The sequence below is a fragment of the Pantherophis guttatus genome, chromosome 2 (assembly GCF_059756535.1).
Source record: "Pantherophis guttatus breed Tessera chromosome 2, ASM5975653v1, whole genome shotgun sequence".
Taxonomy (NCBI): domain Eukaryota; kingdom Metazoa; phylum Chordata; class Lepidosauria; order Squamata; family Colubridae; genus Pantherophis; species Pantherophis guttatus.
The window spans coordinates 293,118,603-293,136,763 of NC_142064.1; the positions used below are offsets into that span (position 1 = coordinate 293,118,603).

The 18,161-nt window shown below is 46.6% G+C and overlaps 1 protein-coding gene across 1 annotated transcript; it reads left to right on the plus strand.

Moving 5' to 3' along the window:
• The first annotated feature begins 1,081 nt into the window (after positions 1–1,081).
• Positions 1,082–17,741, plus strand: LOC117657568 (H-2 class II histocompatibility antigen, E-S beta chain-like). The gene is made up of 6 exons (XM_087885020.1): positions 1,082–1,253; positions 2,391–2,663; positions 7,584–7,865; positions 8,027–8,140; positions 8,377–8,400; positions 17,363–17,741. The coding sequence occupies exons 1-6, from the start codon at positions 1,169–1,171 to the stop codon at positions 17,374–17,376; spliced, it is 792 nt and encodes a 263-aa protein (XP_087741146.1). The 5' UTR covers positions 1,082–1,168; the 3' UTR covers positions 17,377–17,741.
• Positions 17,742–18,161: the final 420 nt, after the last annotated feature.

The window sequence follows — 18,161 nt, forward strand, 5'->3', positions numbered from 1 at the left end:
CTTGAACTTACGACTGTCCTCACATTTTACATTTTACGCCCTATCTTGTCACCGTGGTGAAGAGAAGTAGTGGTGAAATGAGTGACATGGTTGTTAAGAATGCCACAACGGGCAAAAATGTGAGGATGGTCATAAGTGCGAGGACGAGTCAGAAATGACTTTTTTCAGCCCTCTGTAGTCCCTATGTAGATAGCCACGCCCACCCGGTCACATGACCAGCTAGCCACGCCCACCCGGTCACATGACCAGCTAGCCACACCCCTAACTAAGCCACGCCCACAGAATCGGTTGTTAAAAAAATCCCACCACTGATCCCGACCCACAGAAAGAAAGGAAGAGGGAGATTCCTACACATTTGGGGTTCAGGGGCGGGAAATCTGAAGGAGCCGGTCCGTCCAGACGTTCTCAGCAAGGGAGACGCGTGTTGCAAGGAAGGGAATCGCCCTTTTCTCTTGTAAAGCCAAGAGATCCCTACAGAGATTCCCCCGTGAAGGGGAAGGATCCGGCTGGATTAGGAGGGATCCCTGCAGATCCTGCCTGGACTGTCAGCTGAGGGTTTTCCTGGCTTCCCTTCGGATTGGGGGGAGCGTGTGACCCCCAAGTCCCGGCTGGCTGTGGGGCTGCCCCTCCCCCCTTGTCATCCAGGGCAGCTGCTGGGGGTCCCTCCTCCCCTTCTGAGCCCCGAAGGACCCCTCGAGCTCTGGATCCACTTTTTCCCTTCTGGACTCTCGGCTGATTCAGCTTAGGCTCCTTCTGGGCACTGTGGGAACTCAGAGGGCATCTAGTCCACCTCTCCAGTCAGGGCGCCCAGAGGAAGGGAGATTGGAGGAGAATCGTGGAGGGGGGAGGGGGGCAAAAGGAAGCCGGAGCTGGCATGAAAGACCCCCCAGATTGCAGCCCCCCAAGACTGAAGGGATCCCCTCCCCCACTTTCTCCGCTTCTCTCTCTGCGCGGAACTCTCTCCTGCATCGGGCGAAGTCGAGGGAGGCTCTGCCCGGAGACCGATGACGCTGCAGAAGGGAGAATTCCCATTGGTCCTCCTGCTCTTCTGGACACTCCCTCTTCCGAAGTCCTAGGAAAACTCCTCCCCCCCTCCAGACCCTCCGATTCCTCCTCTGGGGCTGGGAGCGTCTTTCTCCCCCCTTTGGGGCGCTTGTGGGGAGCCTCCATGGCTTTGGCTGGGCTCCCCCTGATGCTGCTGCTGGGGGCGCTGGCCCGGATCCCCGGGAGCGAAGCGGGGGAGGAGACCCCCGGTAAGGAGGGGGCTGGGCGGGGGAGGAGGGGGCTGGGAATGGGGAAGGAAGCCTCCAGCAGCCTCGATCTCTGCGTGGTCTCCTCCCCCTTCCTCCCCACAGCCCCCCCCCCAGGAGGACGGAGAGGGACCCTAATCCTAACCCTTCCCCCATGTAGCCAGGTGGGGGTCGCAGCCTCTCCTGTGCCTGGGTGGGAGGGGGCTGCAGGGAAAGAGGAAGGGAGGAAAAGCGAAAGAGGGAAACTGAGGCATTTTCAGCCCTGAATCCCCAGAAGGGAAAAAAGGCATTTGAGCAAAAGTCTTTGGGCTTCTTCAGAAACTTCACTTTTTCTTCTCAATCTCAGATTTGACGCTTTGAAGGTCAGGCAAGAGGGGGGCTTCGGGCCCTTCTGGGAGAGACCCTGAATTTGGGGAGGAGACACAGAACACCCCAGCCCCCATAATCTCCCACTGCTGTATCGGGACCTGGAGGGGAGGGGGGAGTACTGAGGGAGAAGGAGATTGGGGGCTCCCCTTTGCGAAGGGGGCTGGAGACCCTCCCTTTTAGGTACAGGGGTGGCAGGGGGTCTTTTTGGGGAGGGGGAGAGGAAACAGGGGTGATCCCTGAGAATCCTCCAAAGGGAGGGAGTTGGGCTGAAGATTGGGGGGAAGAAGAAAAGCTGGGGGGACCCAGGGAAGGTGGGGGTTCGAATGGCTGGGAGACCCCGGGAGAGTCAGTGTAGATGTCCTTATTGTGTCCCCTCCCCCATATCCCCTCCCAAAGGAAGAGAGAGTGGGGGGGGGGGTATGGACGTTACTTTCCCTCCGGCCCTCCCCCCCCCAATTCCTGCCCCTTGAGATCCAACCTTCCCTGCAGAGAGGAGATCTGCCCGACCAGTTGAGCTTCTGCCTGCCTTTTTCCTCCGTGGGACGCTGGAGGAGGTCCCTCTCCACCCTCCCACTTTCTTCCCCCCACCCCAGACCCCCCCAGGAAGCCTCCCTTTCTCTCTGGGACTGAGAGAGTTCCCGTTCCCTCCTCCAGGGGGCGTCTTCCCCCAGTCTCTCTCGGAAGGTCCCCCGCCCCGCCCCCCCTCTTCTACTAGTGGCTGGGAGCGATGGGCCCTGGAGTCCCTCCTGACCGCCTTCCTCCCCCTCGCAGCCCATTTCCTGGCCCAGGTGAAGTCCGAGTGCCGCTTCCTCAACGGGACGCAGCGGGTGAGGCTCCTGGAGAGGAGCTTCTACGACCGGCAGGAGACCGACTACTTCGACAGCGACCTCGGGAAATACGTGGCCGTCACTCCGTTGGCGCAACCCGATGTGGACAGGTGGAACAGGGATGAGCTCCTCCTGCAGATCAAGAAGGCTGAAGTGGATCCCTTCTGCCGGTACAACTACGGGATTCTCCAGAGGATGTCTGTGGTTGGCCGGAGAGGTGAGTTTGTGGGGGGGGGGAGAGTTTGGGGGGGAGTTTGGGGGAGGGGACCCCCTTTTCCTTCCCATGATTGAGACTCTCCCGGATGAAGATTTCGTGGTTGTTTCAAAAGCCAGGATGACTCCAATTCAGTGGAAAAATCAATGAATTAATGAAGAGACGAATTAAAAGGCTTCAAGGGATTCAGGCTGCCTCCCCCTCTCTGCCCCCCCCCCCAGCAAAGCCCCAGAGCCCCATCGGGAGCCCTTTCCAGAAGGCCAATAAGGGGCGGGGCCTCCCTCCCCCTCTGGGACCTTTGGGATTTTAGGATTAAAAAAAAAAGAATCTTCAAAGGGAATCCACGAAATCCTTTCTCTCCAGGTCTCCGTTCTCTCTATTCTTCATTCTGAGTCATTTCCATTCCGGCATCTTTTCAATCCAATAAATAAATAAGTAAGTAAGTAAAATAAACAAATATATAAAATTAAATAAATAAATGAAATAAATAAATGAAAAGCTAAATAAATAAATAAAAAACTAATAAATAAAATAAATAACTAATAAATAAAATAAATAACTAATAAAATAAACTAAAGAAAGAAAGAATAATAATAAATTAACTAAATAATAAAAGAAATTAACTAAATAATAAACTAACTAAATAATAGAATAAATAATAAACTAATAGTAGCAATAAATAAACTAAAGAATAAAATCAATCAATCCAGATAGAATTTATCATTGTGAATCAAACCCTAATCAGGCGGAATCCTGGTCTGGCGTTTCCTCTGCCTTGAGCAGAAGCTGATTCAGAGGCTGAGAAATTTCCTTCAGCCGATTTTGGGGGTCCGGGAGAAAAGCCCCCCTTGAAGCCCCCTTTTTGGTCACAGACTCGGCTTCCCCTGCAGCCAAATCCCTTCCGTCTTCCTTCCTGGGGAGGCTCCGGATTTGTGGGGGGGAGAGTCCAAAAACTCCCACAAACCTTAAATCTGAATTTTGGGTCCTAAGAAACACATCCTGCTTCCTTTCAGCCCTGAAGCAGAGATTGTTTAATTCTCTGTCAGATTCCTTGCAAATTGCCTAGATTTGTTTTTGTAATTTACATTCTCTGTGTAATCATAATTTTATTTATTTCTCTCAATTGATAAGAGAATCACAGGCCAAGCATTGTGGAAATCAAGGATTTCAGCTGCACTTTTTGCAATTCGGTCTTTCCAGGGAAATTTTACCCCTTTGATGGAAAAACCTTTCAAGCATCCCCACTTAAGAGTTGCTTAAGTCTGAGGTTCCCATTGGGAGCCCAGGAGACTCTCCAAACATAATCTCTTGCCACAGAATGAAATAAGAAATTTCTTCCATAAGAGAAAAAAAAACAGCCCATCCTAAGAGAGAAAGATTTTTTAGAGGGAGACCCTTTCGCTCCTTCCCTAAATTATTGAATATTTCAGGAGAACCGACAGAGATTTTATTCTCCAGATATTTAATTTGGAGGCAAAAGTCATTTTCACTCCTAAATTCTTCCCAGCAAAGCTAGGAGGAGGATCACATCCCTGGAATAGGATATTGGAATTTAGAATAGAATAGAATTCTTTATTGGCCAAGGGTGATTGGACACACAAGGAATTTGTCTTGGTGCATATAATTTAGTAAAGAAATAAACGATATTCTCTCCAATTTGAGAGATGGTTTGAAATATCTTTACCTCCAAAGAGGATGTTTCCCTGGAGATAATAATCCCCTGATTGATAATATTCAAGATTTAATTATTTCTTACTATCAATTCAACATTCTTGTTGTCTGGCACATTTGAAATAATTCTCATTCCAGCAATATTTAACATGGAAATTTCCTCACTTCTGTTACTTTATCTATATTCAATGGACCCGAACAAAGGAGCATCTCCCTAATGGCAATACTTTTATCCCAAATCTTCCAAAATCAGCATTGAATCTATATGTTCTTGACCAGAAAGAAAAATGTAATTCTGGGTCCCATTTTTTTACTGCATTAGGCATCAAAGGGGATATTAAAAATAAATCTTGAATATCACAGTGTGAGGCAGACAAAATGTATTGTGTATTCCTGCTGTTTGAAGTTGAGAGGTCTCCAAATGTTGATTAAACTAAATTCCTGGATGGACAGAAGGAGAAAGTTGTGTGTCTGGGGGGGGGGAGGGGTGTTTAAAAAGAAGAAAAGATCTTCTTCTGATCCAACAGTGGATGCATAATTGAATTAAAACCTTTCTCCAGCAACTCTCATCTGATCCAATTGGAACCACCAAATGTTAATAGTACATTTTTGTATAAAATTAAATTTATTTTGGGTTGGGCCATAAAAATTATTCCTGCCACCTGATAGTCTCCTTGTTTACCTACTAAAAATAATCTATATGAATTGAAGATGTTTTCAATAAAAATGCCAAATTCAAACTTTTCAATTTCCACGGATTTAAATCTGCTCCATCCATTTTCTTGCTTAAAGATTTTTTTCTCATCCAGAATTTGCATTTTTGTTCAAACAAATAGTCACCCAGACCGCCCCCCCCATTAATCCGTCCAAGAGTTGTGCCAGTGGGAGCATTTGGGGAAGGAGGAGATCAAGAGGGATCCTCTCCAAGGCTCAGATGTGATCCTGGGTTCTGCCTGATCTCAGGCTCCTACTGCCCCCACCTTCCCTTTCCCCCTAAAGATCCCTACCCCTGCCGTCCCCAATCCAGGCAGAGGCTGCCATCAAGAAGTCGGACCCCTCCCCACCTCCTCCCCCAGGAATTTATTGGTTCAATTTATTTATTGGTTCAATTTATATGCCGCCCTTCTCCGGAGACTCAGGGCGGCTTACAATGTGTTAAGCAATAGCCTTCATACTTTTGTATATACCTGCTTAGTATGGCTTGCCCCCCCCACAAGCGGTGTTCTTTTTTATACAAAGTCAGCTTATTGCCCCCACAATCCGGGTCCTCATTTTACCTACCTCGAAAGGATGGAAGGCTGAGTCAACCTTGAGCCTGGTGAGATTTGAACAGTTGCAGGCAAAGCCTGGTCTGGGGGGGGGGGGTGTCTCCCTCCAAAAATCCCCAAGTCCCCCCCTCAGCAAGGATCTTGGCATGGCCCTGCAGAGTCTTGGTGTATCCTGGAATCAAAGGGTTGCCAGGGCTCTGGACAGAGTCACTCCCATGCGGCCTCTCTTGACCCTTCACCCCATCTCTCCCCACGGAGGAGTTGAGGGTCCCAAAAAGGCTCAAGAGACCCCTGGAACCCCTCTGGAGGGAAAGGAAGGGGGAGTTAGAGCCCTCAGGAAGGCCTAGGATCGCCCCCACAGCCCCCTTCCGGGTAATCCGGTTGCTTTAGGGGGAGGAGAGCTCGGCTGACCACCTTCAGGAGGGAGGGAGAGGGCCATTCTATGGCCGCCATCTTGTGTGTCCTCAGGACTCAGAACTCCCTCCCCTCCTTTACGACATCTCCATGAAGCCTCTAGGTGAGATCATCCGTCCCCAGGGGTGGAGGTCTCCTCCATATGCTGAGGATATGCAATTTTTGAAAAGGGATTGAAACTCAGTCATTCAAGCCGTGGTCCTCTCACCTCTAGATTACTGCAATGCACTCTACATGGGCCTCCCCTTGAAGAGTGTTTGGAGGCTTCCACTGGTGCAGAGTGGGGCAGCATGAGCCATTTTTGCAGTCACTAAGGGGACCCATGTGCCACAACTGCTCCGTGAGGTGCACCGACTGCCAGTCTCCTTCCAGGTGCAAGTCAAGGTGCTGGCCGTGGCCTCCCAAACCCTGCACGGCCTGAGTCCAGGCTCCTTCAGGGACCCTCTCACCCCACTGGGCCTGGCCCACCTCACCTTGACCCACTTGGTCAAGGAATTCCAGCTGGGGGTCCAGGAGAAGGGCCTTCTTTCCCGTGGCTCCTCCCCCTGGAACACTTGGTCCCCCCCCCCGAGGTGGGATGCCCCCCCTTTAGAAGCCGGAGACCTGGCTCTGCTGGATGACCTGAGACCCTCATGGGGAGCCTCACACTGAAGGTGGTTGTTGAATTAAGAGGCAATCTCCCCTCCCCCAACACTTCCTCTTCCCCCTCCCCTTCTTTTCCCTAGGATTTTATCTCGATTGGGAGTTCCAGTTTTGTTGCTATGGAAACATTTATGTTAGGATTGTAATGTTTTAATTCTGTAAACCGCCTAGAGACATTTCATCATAAGATGGCTGACAAATACTTTTAATAAGTAAATAAATATTCCAATATTACACCTAATTTTAAAAAATGTGGCTTCATTTTGACTGAGAGAAAAAACAACGGATGGAAACTCATCCAGGAGAGAAGCAACCTGGAACTAAGGAGAAACTTCCTAACAGTGAGGAGAATTAACCAGTGGGACTGCTTGCCACCAGAGATCGTGGGGGCTCCATCACTGGGGGTCTTTAAGCAGAGATTGGACAACCATTTGTCTGAAGTGGTGGAGGGTTTCCTGCCTGAGCAGGGGGCTGGACTAGAAGACCTCCAAGGTCCCTTCCAACTCTCTTATTCTCTTATTCTGCTGTCGGATTTGCCTATTTTGAGGATTCTTCCCTTTGGATGAGATCACCTGATCCCAACCGGAAGGATTTAGGTTTTCCCATTTTTCAGGATCCCTTTTCATTCCCTGCTGCCATTCGCTTTGGAAGAGGACTCCAAACACCGTCCCACAGGAGTTTCTTCAGACGGCAAATAGACTCTGTTTTCCCTTGAAGACCTTTTGCTTCTCACCCAAGAAGCTTCAATTGGGACAGTCAGAACTGAAGAAGCTCCTCGGATGAGAAGCGAAATGTCTTCAAGGAAAAACAAAATCCAGTTGCCTTTTGGAAAAAAAGCCCCTTTGGGAGAACCATGACCTGCATGACTGAAAATCTCCACAGACCCTCAAAAGTGTCTCATGTGCCTCCTTCTCCTCCTTCCCTCCAGCCAAGCCCACCGTCTCCATCTCCCCCACCAAGATGGAGCCCTCTTCCCCCAACACCATCCTCCTCTGCACCGCGACCGGCTTTTACCCCGTGGAGATCGAGGTCCAGTGGCTGAAGAACGGGCGGCTGGAGGAGGAGGGCGTGGCCTTTGGGGAGGAGCTCCAGAACGGAGACTGGACCTACCAGCTCCAGGTGATGCTGGAGACCCAGCCCCAACGGGGGGACGTCTACACTTGCAAGGTGGAGCACGCCAGCCTGGAGGCCCCCATCACCGTCCAGTGGGGTAAGCCCCTCCCCTCCCCTTTCTTCCCTCCCGGTCTGGGGACCCCATCCTGCCTTGAGAAGGGGGAGAGACCCTCCCTGTGGGGGAAACCAGAATGGACCCTCCTGGGGGAAGGTGGGCCTGATCCTCCTGCTCAGGTGAGGCTCCTTCTCCTTCCCCAGAGCCCCGTTCCTCCAGCTCTGCCAGGAGCAAACTCTGGACGGGGATCATGGGGGCCGTGATAGGAGTGGCCTTCCTGGCTGTGGGGCTCTTCTCCTACCTGAAGAGCAAGAAAGGTGAGTCTGGGGGGCTGGAGGGGAGGTGGTGGGGAGGGGACCCTCTAGGGGAGGCCTCTCCTCAAGCTTAGCAGGTGGCCAAGAGGGGCCCCTTGAGGAACGTTTATGGAAACTTCTGTTCTTGGAGGGGCTATAAGTGAAGATAATGCAACCTATTATGGGCTATCAATGGGGAGGGGTCCCCCTGAGTCCTCCAGCCCATGAAGGGTCCTGATTGAGTCTTTTTCTCCTTCCAGCAATTCCCATCCAACCTCCTGCAGGTGAGTTTCTCCTCTTCCCCTTTATCTGAACCCCTCCTAAAAGTTATTGGTGGTTTTTAAGATGCCATATTTGTTCCTTTTTAAAAAAAAAAAAACGTGCCTGAACAAAATCTCCTTGCTGTGGATACAGCAAATGTTAGAGATTTTGGGCTGCTTTTCCTTACAGGGACCTGAAAAAGTATTGCAATCAAAACAAAACCACATACAAATGCTACAATCTCACCCAGAATTTTTCCACGTTTTGGGAAATTGCAGAAGGGAAAGGAAGGAGGGGGCCATTCCTTCCCACTCCTCCCTCAGGGAGGGAGCGCCCCAAGTTTGTGGGCTGTTCTTCCTGACCCCCCCTTCTCCTTGTGACACTTCACTCAGTTTCTGGCCAAGTGACCCCCAGGCTCCCCTTTGCTCCACCCCCATCCCAGCCCCATCTTCTCTGTTCACATGAATTGTCTGAAGGGAGGGGGGCTTCCCCTCTTGATTAACCCTCTATTTTTTTATTTTTAAAATAGTTTTTATTGAATATAAATATTAAAAAAGACATATGTAACATATACACAACAAACATTTATACAACATATACACAAAAAGAGTGTAATTTCTTCTTAAGCATTTTTTCAGAGTGACGTTCTACAATTCTACTTATAATATATTCCTTCACCTCTCTTTAATCTAATAATATTTTTTATTACATATATATGTATCAATCGGTAATATATCCCCTATATTTTTTGTATATTTCTAATTTTTAACCAATTATACCAATTATTCCATATTTTATAATAGTCTGATTCTTCTCTTTCTTGTAATTCTTTGGTTAACCTATCCATTTCAGCGCATTCTAAAAAAAATTCTATTACTTCTGTTTCACTTGGTATTTTTTCTTGCTTCCAATTTCTTGCGTAGGTTATTCTTGCAGCAGTTAATATGTGGATTGTAAGATATTTGATATCCTTAGGGTATGATTTGTTAAATATTCCTAATAAAAATGTTTCTGGTTCTTTTTCAATCTGTGTTTTTGTTATTTGTTCCAACCATTTTTTGATGTTAGACCAAAATTTCTTTGCTGCCGGGCACGTCCACCATAAATGATAGAAAGTCCCTTGCGCCTTTTTGCACTTCCAACAAATCGGGCTATTTTTAGGTTGTATTTTTGCCAATCTGGTTGGAGACATATGCCACCGATAAAACATTTTCAGTTGGTTTTCCTTGTACGCCGTTGCTTTCGTTAACTTTAGGTTTACCTGCCAGAACTTTTCCCATTTTTCCAGAGGTATTGTGTGTTTGATATTTTGAGCCCACTTGATCATCGTTTCTTTGACTGTCTCTTCTTCCAATTTATAGCGTAGGAGAAATTTATAAATTCTACTAATTAATTTATTTTCTGAATCTAATATAATTTTATCTATTTCTTGTTTTTGATTATAAATTTCATATGTTTTTATATGTTCTCTATATTTGGATTGTATTTGAGTGTAAGTCCACCAGTCTATTCCTCTGTGTAAAACTATCTCCAATTGTTGTTTTGTCTTTAGTTTGCCTTGATAGTCAATTATATCTTTATATCTAATTATTTTTGTCTTATCTGTTAAGTTTGGGTGCCTAATTGATTCAGCCGGTGCTAGCCAATTTGGTATCTTCATATAATGTTGTTTTTTAATTTTAAGCCAAATTTGTAATAGTGAGTTCCTTATTGTATGTGTTTTAAAATATGAATGTGTTTTGTATTTCTCATCCCACATAAAGGAGTGCCAGCCAGTTTGAAGTTCGTGTCCCTCAATTGTTAAAATTGTAGAGTCCTTTAATTCTATCCAATCTTTGACCCACGATAGTACTGCTGCTTGGTAGTATATCTCCCAGTCAGGGAGTGCAGCTCCTCCCCTATCTTTTGTATCCTGAAGCAGTTTAAATTTTATTCGTGGCCTTTTCCCTTGCCAAATAAATTTAGATGTTATTTTATTCAGCTTTTCAAAAAACGGTTTATCTATTTTAATTGGGGTGACCTGAAACAAATATAGAAATTTAGGTAATATAATCATTTTGATAGCCGAAATTCTTCCTAGGAATGAAATGTGTAAATTTTCCCATTTTTCTAAATCTTTCTTTGTTTGTTCTAGTAATTTATCATAATTATTTTCTTTAATTGCTGATGTTCTTGTGGATAAGCAGATTTATTTTTATTAATTTTTAGTCCAGCCACTTCTCCAAATTCTTCTATTTTTTGAAACAAATTAGGTATAGATTCCATAGGATTTTCTGTCAAAAACACTAAGTCATCAGCAAAGGCTTGAACTTTGTATTCTTCTCTATTAATCCTTAAACCTTCAATTCCTTGATCTTCTCTGATTTTTTTCAACAGGGTTTCCAATGATAGAATATATAGTAAGGGGGAAAGTGGACAGCCTTGTCTAACTCCTTTTGTTATATTAAATTTGTCTGTTATATCATCATTCATAATTATCCTTGCTGATTGCTTGGTATAGATTTCTGCTATAATTTTCCCAAATTTTTCCCCAATTTGCATATTTTGTAGTTGTTCAATCATAAATTTCCAATTTTGGTTATCGAAGGCCTTTTGGGCGTCAAGAAAAACCAACACTGCCTGCTTCTCCGGGTGTGATTCATAGTATTCTAAAGCATTAAGTATTATTCTCATGTTGTTCTTTATTTGGCGTCCCGGCAGAAATCCATTTTGGTCTGGGTGTATATATGTATTTAATACTAATTTAATTCTTTCTGCCAAGATTGCTGCAAATATTTTGTAATCGGCATTCAATAATGAAATAGGTCTATAGTTTTGTATTAACTGGAGATCTGTGTCTTCTTTTGGAATCATTGTTATTATGGCTTCTGTCCATGAATTTGGTATCTTGGCTTTCTCCATAGCTTCATTATATAATCGCAACATATTCTCTCCCAATACTTCTTGCATTGTTTTATATATTTCTACCGGTAGCCCGTCAGGACCCGGTGTTTTATTGTTTTTTTGCTTTTTCAGTACTTCGTCTAGTTCTAATTTGGTTATTGGCCTATTGAGAGTAATTCTTTGTTCTTCTGTGATTTTTGGCATTTCTGATTTCTCTATGTACTGTTTTATTTTATCTTCCTCTATTTTCCCCTGATTATATAGATTCGCATAAAATTTCTTAATAATATCTTTTTTGGCCTCTTTACTATGTTGAATTTCTCCTTTATCATCTTTCAATTGGTATATCATTCTTTTTTTCTGTTCTTTTTTCAGTTTATAGGCTAGCCATCTGCCCGTTTTATTTGCGTGCTCAAAATAGTTTTGTTTCGCCATTTTTATTTTTTGGGCTAGTTCTATTTGGTTTATCAAATTCAATTTATGCTTAATCATTTCCCATTCTTCTCTTATTGTTTTGTTCTGGGGCTTTTCCTGGAGTTTTTGTTCTATTTGTTTTAGGTCTTTCTCTAATTTATCTAATTGTTTTTTCTTCTCTTTATTCTTTTTCCTCGTATATGCTATTACTAGGCCCCTTATATATGCTTTTAAAGTATCCCATGTGTTTTGTAAAGAGGTTTCCTCTATTTTATTTATCTGAAAGAATATTTTTACTTCCTTTTCTAACATCAAATTAAATTCTTTTTCTTTACATAATCTTTGGTTCATTGTCCATCTCTTACGTCTTCTTTCCCCTTTCCAGTTTATGAATAGTGGATTGTGGTCTGCCCATTGGTTTGTGCCTATCTCAATTTTTTCTACTTCTGTTTTGATACTTGGGGTCATCCATGCCATGTCCAATCTTGACCAGGAGTTATGCGGATGGGAGTAAAAGGTGTATTGGGCCTCTTCTTCATGTGTTTCCCTCCATACGTCTGCCAAGTTTAGTTCTTCAGCCATAGTAAAGAATTCTTTTGGAAGTATTTCTTTTTTCTTTTGTTTTTTTTTCCCCAGTTTTGTAGTCTTTCTTTGCATTTACTATTGCATTATAATCCCCTATTACACAAATATCATCAAATATCAAACTAAAGTCCATGGGGAAGCCGGATTCACTTAACAACCCTGTTTCTCATTTAACAACTGCAGTGATTCACTTCATGACTGTGGCAAAAAAGGTCGTAACATGGGGCAAAATTCATTGAACAAAGGTCTCACTTAGCAACAGAAATGTTGGGCCCAATTGTGGTCCTAAGTCGAGGACTCCCTGTATCTACATATATATTTCTCTCTATCCCTGATTCATTTCTATCCTATTCAGGAACCTCCCGTCTCCCTCCCTCTTCCCACCCAGAAGCCCCTCCCTCTCTTCCTCTGCTCCAGAAATGCTGTTTTTGGCACTTTGGGATAAAAAAATGTGGGTTTTGTTACGTTGGGTGAATGAGGACGCAGCAAGCCAGAGTAGTTCGTGACAACAGCTCTTTATTGTATGGTGAGACTCCAGCAACTAAACCAGGGAGCCAGCTCCCTTTATATACCTTACAGCAGTAGTGGTCAGCCAATCAGCTGAGGGTCAGTTATTTCGAACTTCCCGCCAAACAAACCTATTTACATAACAGGTTTCATTTTACCCAAAATAAAAAAAAGAATTAGCGGACGCTTTTTCACCTGTCGACCCCTTTCTATGGATCTTCTGCTTTTTCTTTTTCCATCTTTCTTCATTCAGAGTTATTTCCATTGGATTGGAATTGGATTGCAGCTTTGAAATCCAATAAAGAAACAGACGCGTAATGGAAGCAGGCTAGAATTTGGAACAATAAAGGAACAAATTGGGCCTCCATTCAGCCCTGAAGCCTCAGATTCTTTCATTCTCTCTTCCAGATTCCTTCAATGTTGCCTACATTTCTTTTTCTCCTTTTATTTCTTTGTCTAATAAAAATCTTCTATATTTCTTTTATCAACTGATGGGGTTTCAGAGGCCAAAAGCATTGCGAAAATCAAGGACTTTAGCTGCCCTTGTTGCCATTCGGCCTTTCCAGGGAAATTATATTCCTTTTATTAGAATCAGAGAAGTCTTGAAAGCATCATCAGTTAAGAACTGGTTAAGTTGAATGTTCCCATTGGGAGCACAGAGATTCGCCAAAAATAACGTCTCACCATAGAATCCAACAAGATCCTTCTTCCATAAGAGGAAAACCTCCAGATCCTAAGAGAGAAAAGCCTCTTGGAGCATTTAATCATTATAGAATTTACTGTTAATAAGAAAATCCCTCAAGAGAAAAACAAAATGGTTAGCCAAGGACTCTGGGCTGGAATGGATCTATGGTCAACTCTCTTGGGGGGCTCATCCAGACTAAACCCCCCCCATTAATCCATCCAAGAGTTGTGCCAGTTGGAGCACTTGCTGAAGGAGGAGATCAAGATCCCAGATCCCCTCTGGATCCCTTCCCCACTCCCTGCCCCCCTCATCCAGGGCAGAAGCTTCCCTCTGGGAGTCAGAGGGACCCCTCCCCACCTCCTTCCCCAGGAATGGCCGGTTCCTGCGGCTGGGAAGGAGGCCGGCTGGGTGCAGGCAGAGCCTGGTCTGGGGTGGGTCTCCCTCTGAATCCCCCCAAAGCCCCCCCAGGAAGGATCCTCGAGAGAGATCATGAGATCCCCCCAAAGCTCTTCTGCCCTTCCTGCTCTGAAGGGGGGATTCAGGGTCTCTCATCTTCAATGGGGGAGAAACTTTTCCTTCAGGGGATTCTGGCAGTTATGGGGAGCAAAGGGCTGCCCCCCCCCATTGGGCTCCTTTGCCCTTTCCTTCAAAATGCCTCTTTCTGTTGAGGCTGCCTAAAATTGGGGGGTTTTGCAGCCACATCACATTTTGCACTTTTCCCCCTGAAATCTTCTGCTGATTATTTTGTTTATTTCTGCATCTTGTGGATCCTAAAGGGAGAAAAGAAAAAGTGGAAGGAGAAATTTTATCTCTCCAAATAAAACTTTTTGAAACGTGATTGACACACCAAAGAAAATTGAGACAAATATCGGCTTTTCTCTTCTCTTCTCTTCTCTTTCTCTTTCTCTTTCTCTTTCTCTTTCTCTTTCTCTTTCTCTTTCTCTTTCTCTTTCTCCTTCTCCTTCTCCTTCTCTTTCTTTCTTTCTTTCTCTTGGCAAGCTTGGTTGATCACCTTCAGGGCTGCCCAGAGGCGTTTGGCTCCGTCCTCTCTCCTCTCCTCTATGACCTCCGCATGAAGCCGCTGGGTGAGGCCATCCGTCACCAGGGCTGGAGGTCTCCTCCGTCTGCTGATGTTATAAGGTTTCATCTCCACCTCTGGGGACCCAGGAGATGCTGAGGCTGCCCCCTCGAGGGTCCTGGAGGCTGTGGGGGGAGGGGCTGAATGTGGGGTTAGGGGCTTCGGCTGAACCCTGGAAAGGCCAAAGGGCTTTGGGTGTTGGGAGCCCCAAGATGGGGGACTTTAACCAACTTCCTTCTGGGTGGAGCTGCATTGTCCCAGAGACCCAGTTGGCAATTCTGGAGATTCTCCTGGACTCCCGGAGAGCAGGTGGCAGTCACGGCTAGGAGAGTGTCTGTAAGACTTTGGGTTAGTTGTGGCCATTTTGGCAAATGAATTTAATAAATAACTAAGTTTACTAAACAAACAAATAAACAAATATTGTGGTATTAGACCTAATTAAAAGTGTGGTTTCATTTTCAACGAGATCCCAAGAATCATCCGACTCGTGCTGCGTCTGTCCTTCCCGTCTTCTGCGTTATTTCTTTCCTGTGGTGTCTCTCATGTGCCTCCTTCTCCTCCTTCCCTCCAGCCAAGCCCTCCGTCTCCATCTCCCCCACCAAGATGGAGCCCTCTTCCCCCAACACCATCCTCCTCTGCACCGCGACCGGTTTTTACCCCGTGGAGATCGAGGTCCAGTGGCTGAAGAACGGGCGGCCGGAGGAGGAGGGCGTGGCCTTTGGGGAGGAGCTCCAGAACGGAGACTGGACCTACCAGCTCCAGGTGATGCTGGAGACCCAGCCCCAACGGGGGGATGTCTACACTTGCAAGGTGGAGCATGCCAGCCTGGAGGCCCCCATCACCGTCCAGTGGGGTAAGAGCCCCTCCCCTCCCTTCCCTCCTGGTCTGGGGACCCCACCCTGCCCTGAGAAGGGGGAGAAACTCTCCCTGTGGGGGGAGCCGGAATGGAGCCTCCTGGGGGAAGGTGGGCCTGATCCTCCTGCTCAGGTGAGGCTCCTTCTCCTTCCCCAGAGCCCCGTTCCTCCAGCTCTGCCAGGAGCAAACTGTGGACGGGGATCATGGGGGCCGTGATAGGAGTGGCCTTCCTGGCTGCGGGGCTCTTCTCCTACCTGAAGAGCAAGAAAGGTGAGTCTGGGGGGCTGGAGGGGAGGTTGTGGGGAGGGGACCCTCTAGGGGAGGCCTCTCCTCAAGCTTAGCAGGTGGCCAAGAGGGGCCCCTTGAGGAATATTTATGGGAACTTCTCTTGTTTGAGGGGCTATAAGTGAAGATCACACAACCTATTATGGGCTATCAATGGGGAGGGGGTCCCCCTGAGTCCTCTAGCCCACGAAGAGTTCTAATTGGGTCTTTTTCTCCTTCCAGCAACTCCCATCCAACCTCCTGCAGGTGAGTTTCTCCTCTTCCCCCTCATCTCAACCTCTCTTAAAACTTATAGGTGGCTTTTAAAATTCCTTAATTGTTCCTTTAAAAAAAAAAAAAAAACTTGCCTGAACAATATCTCCTGATTATGGATAGAGCAGTTTTTTGGATTTTGGCAACGTTTCTTTACAGAGATCTGAAAAATTATTGCAATCAAAAACAAAACACACACAAATGCTAAAATCTTGCCCAGAATTTTTCCACATTTTGGGAAATTGCGGAAGGGAAGGGAAGGGGGGGGGCATTCCTTCCTATTCCCCCCTTGGGGAGGGAACACCCCAGGTTTAAATTCCCCCATACATTTATTTATTTATTTATTTATTCAATTTATATGCCACCCCTCTCCGAAGACTCAGCAACCCACCCATTCTGTTAGGCTCACTGTGGAGGGGGGTTCCTGAGGGTATCCAGGCATGAGGAAAATTCCACCCTGTGGCTATTTTAAAAGGGGTGACACCAGGTGTGAAATGCTCCCAGTTCGGACCGGATCTCCCAATCTGGTAGCGATGGTGGCAGGTGGTTGGGAGAACCAAGAGCAAAAAGCCCTGCCCCCCACACACACACCATGCCCACCTCTTCTGCCAAAAAAATGCTTTTAAAAATAAATAAAAAAAAAAAGCCTCTGATGATCATGCGACTCAGCTGGGATCATCAGAGGCTTTTCAAAGCATTTTTTTCTGCAACCTCTTCGGCCAAAGAGGTGGTAAAAAAAATGCTTTGAAAAAAAAAATGGCCATGCTCACCTAGTCACATTACCCCACCCCCACCAAGCCACGCCCACAGAACCGGTAGTAACAAATTTTACATTTCACCCCTACTATGCACTGTGGTATTGTAGGCCACTTCAGCAAATGGCAGGAGATCTGCCCAGCTAAATTGCTGATAATGAACTTAGCATCTCAGGTATTGTTCTATCATTGCATTCGCTCGTTCTATACCTCCGTTCGTCCTCGGGTGGGAGGTGGAGCTGAGTCCTTGAGATGAACCTATCAACTTAATGAACTCCCTCCAAAACTTCTCCCTGAACTGCACCCCACCCTCCGGTCCGAGAGGATCCTTCTTGGCACCCCATACAGACTCATTTGGGTTCATTAGTTGGAACCTGGACAGGCTCTTCTTCCTGACCCCCCTTCTCCTTGTGAGAATTCCCACAATTTCTGGCCAAGTGAGCCCAGGCTCCCCCCTTTGCTGCCACCCCCATCGTAGCCCCGTCTTCTCTCTTCATATGAAGCATCCCAGCCTTTTCCTCCCTGAAATGGGCAGATTCTCTCTCTATGTGTCCCTGCCTGTCAACCACCCCCCTGCAGTGTGGGTCTGCCTTGGGGGTGGGGGATGAAAGGGAAGAAGAATTTATTATTTACAGGAAAAGTGTCTCTTTATATTCTGATTTTCTTCCCCATCTCTTTTTCTACAGCACTGATGAATTAATCCTGCTCTCCGATGCAAAAGGATATTTTTTATTTAACAGCTGATGACTCTTTGTCCTGTTTGCAACCTGTGAGAAATGGAGGCTGAAGGTGGCAGGTTGGGGGGAGGAGGAGAATGGCAGCCTGGACCTTCTCCTGCTGAGACACACATACACCCCAGCTTCCTTTCAGGGCCTCTCTTTCTTGTGAGGGAGGGGTGGAGACCATCTAGACTGTCCCCAGGGATGCTAGGTGGACCTGTCACTCCAGACCCCTCAACTCTCCTGGCTTTGAACCCACAGCAGCTTCATCCACATTATTCTTCCTCCCACTCACTTCCCTTCCCTTCGCTTTGCTATAAAAGAATAAACTTCAGATGTAAGAAAACCCTGGAATCCTTCCTTCCTCTTCCTCCTCTTCCTTTTTGGTGCCCCCGCAGGAGGCTCCTCCCTCCGCTGCCTCTGGATCCACCATCCCGGCTACTTTTGGTCCGAAGCCAGAACTGGTTCAGGAGGAGGGTGGGCAGATCCAGGGAGGTGAAGGGGCAGGACCCCCCTTTCTGCTCAGAGGCCCCCTTGCTCTGCTTCCCCTCAAGCCCCCTTTGGAGGAGCAGAAGGGCAGCAGGCACGGTCCTCCCTGAGCATTTGTGGGGAGCCATTGGGGGGCACCCGAGACCCCCCCTCTACATTCACCCAGCCATTTCAGCCATTTCTCTCCTCCACAACTGGAGGGGCCTGCCCCATTTTGGCACTCAATAGCTCCCTCCCTCTTTGGGGCTCAGATTCGAATGGTATAGAGTCTCCTGCT

What these genes read in the sequence shown, in the direction of transcription:
- LOC117657568 (XM_087885020.1), top strand. Translation starts at nt 1,169, where the DNA reads ATGGCTTTGGCTGGGCTCCCCCTGATGCTGCTGCTGGGGGCGCTGGCC. An exon ending in CCCCATCACCGTCCAGTGGG is followed by an intron (nt 7,866 to 8,026) that starts GTAAGCCCCTCC and finishes CTCCTTCCCCAG; the next exon opens with AGCCCCGTTCCTCCAGCTCT. An exon ending in CTACCTGAAGAGCAAGAAAG is followed by an intron (nt 8,141 to 8,376) that starts GTGAGTCTGGGG and finishes TTCTCCTTCCAG; the next exon opens with CAATTCCCATCCAACCTCCT.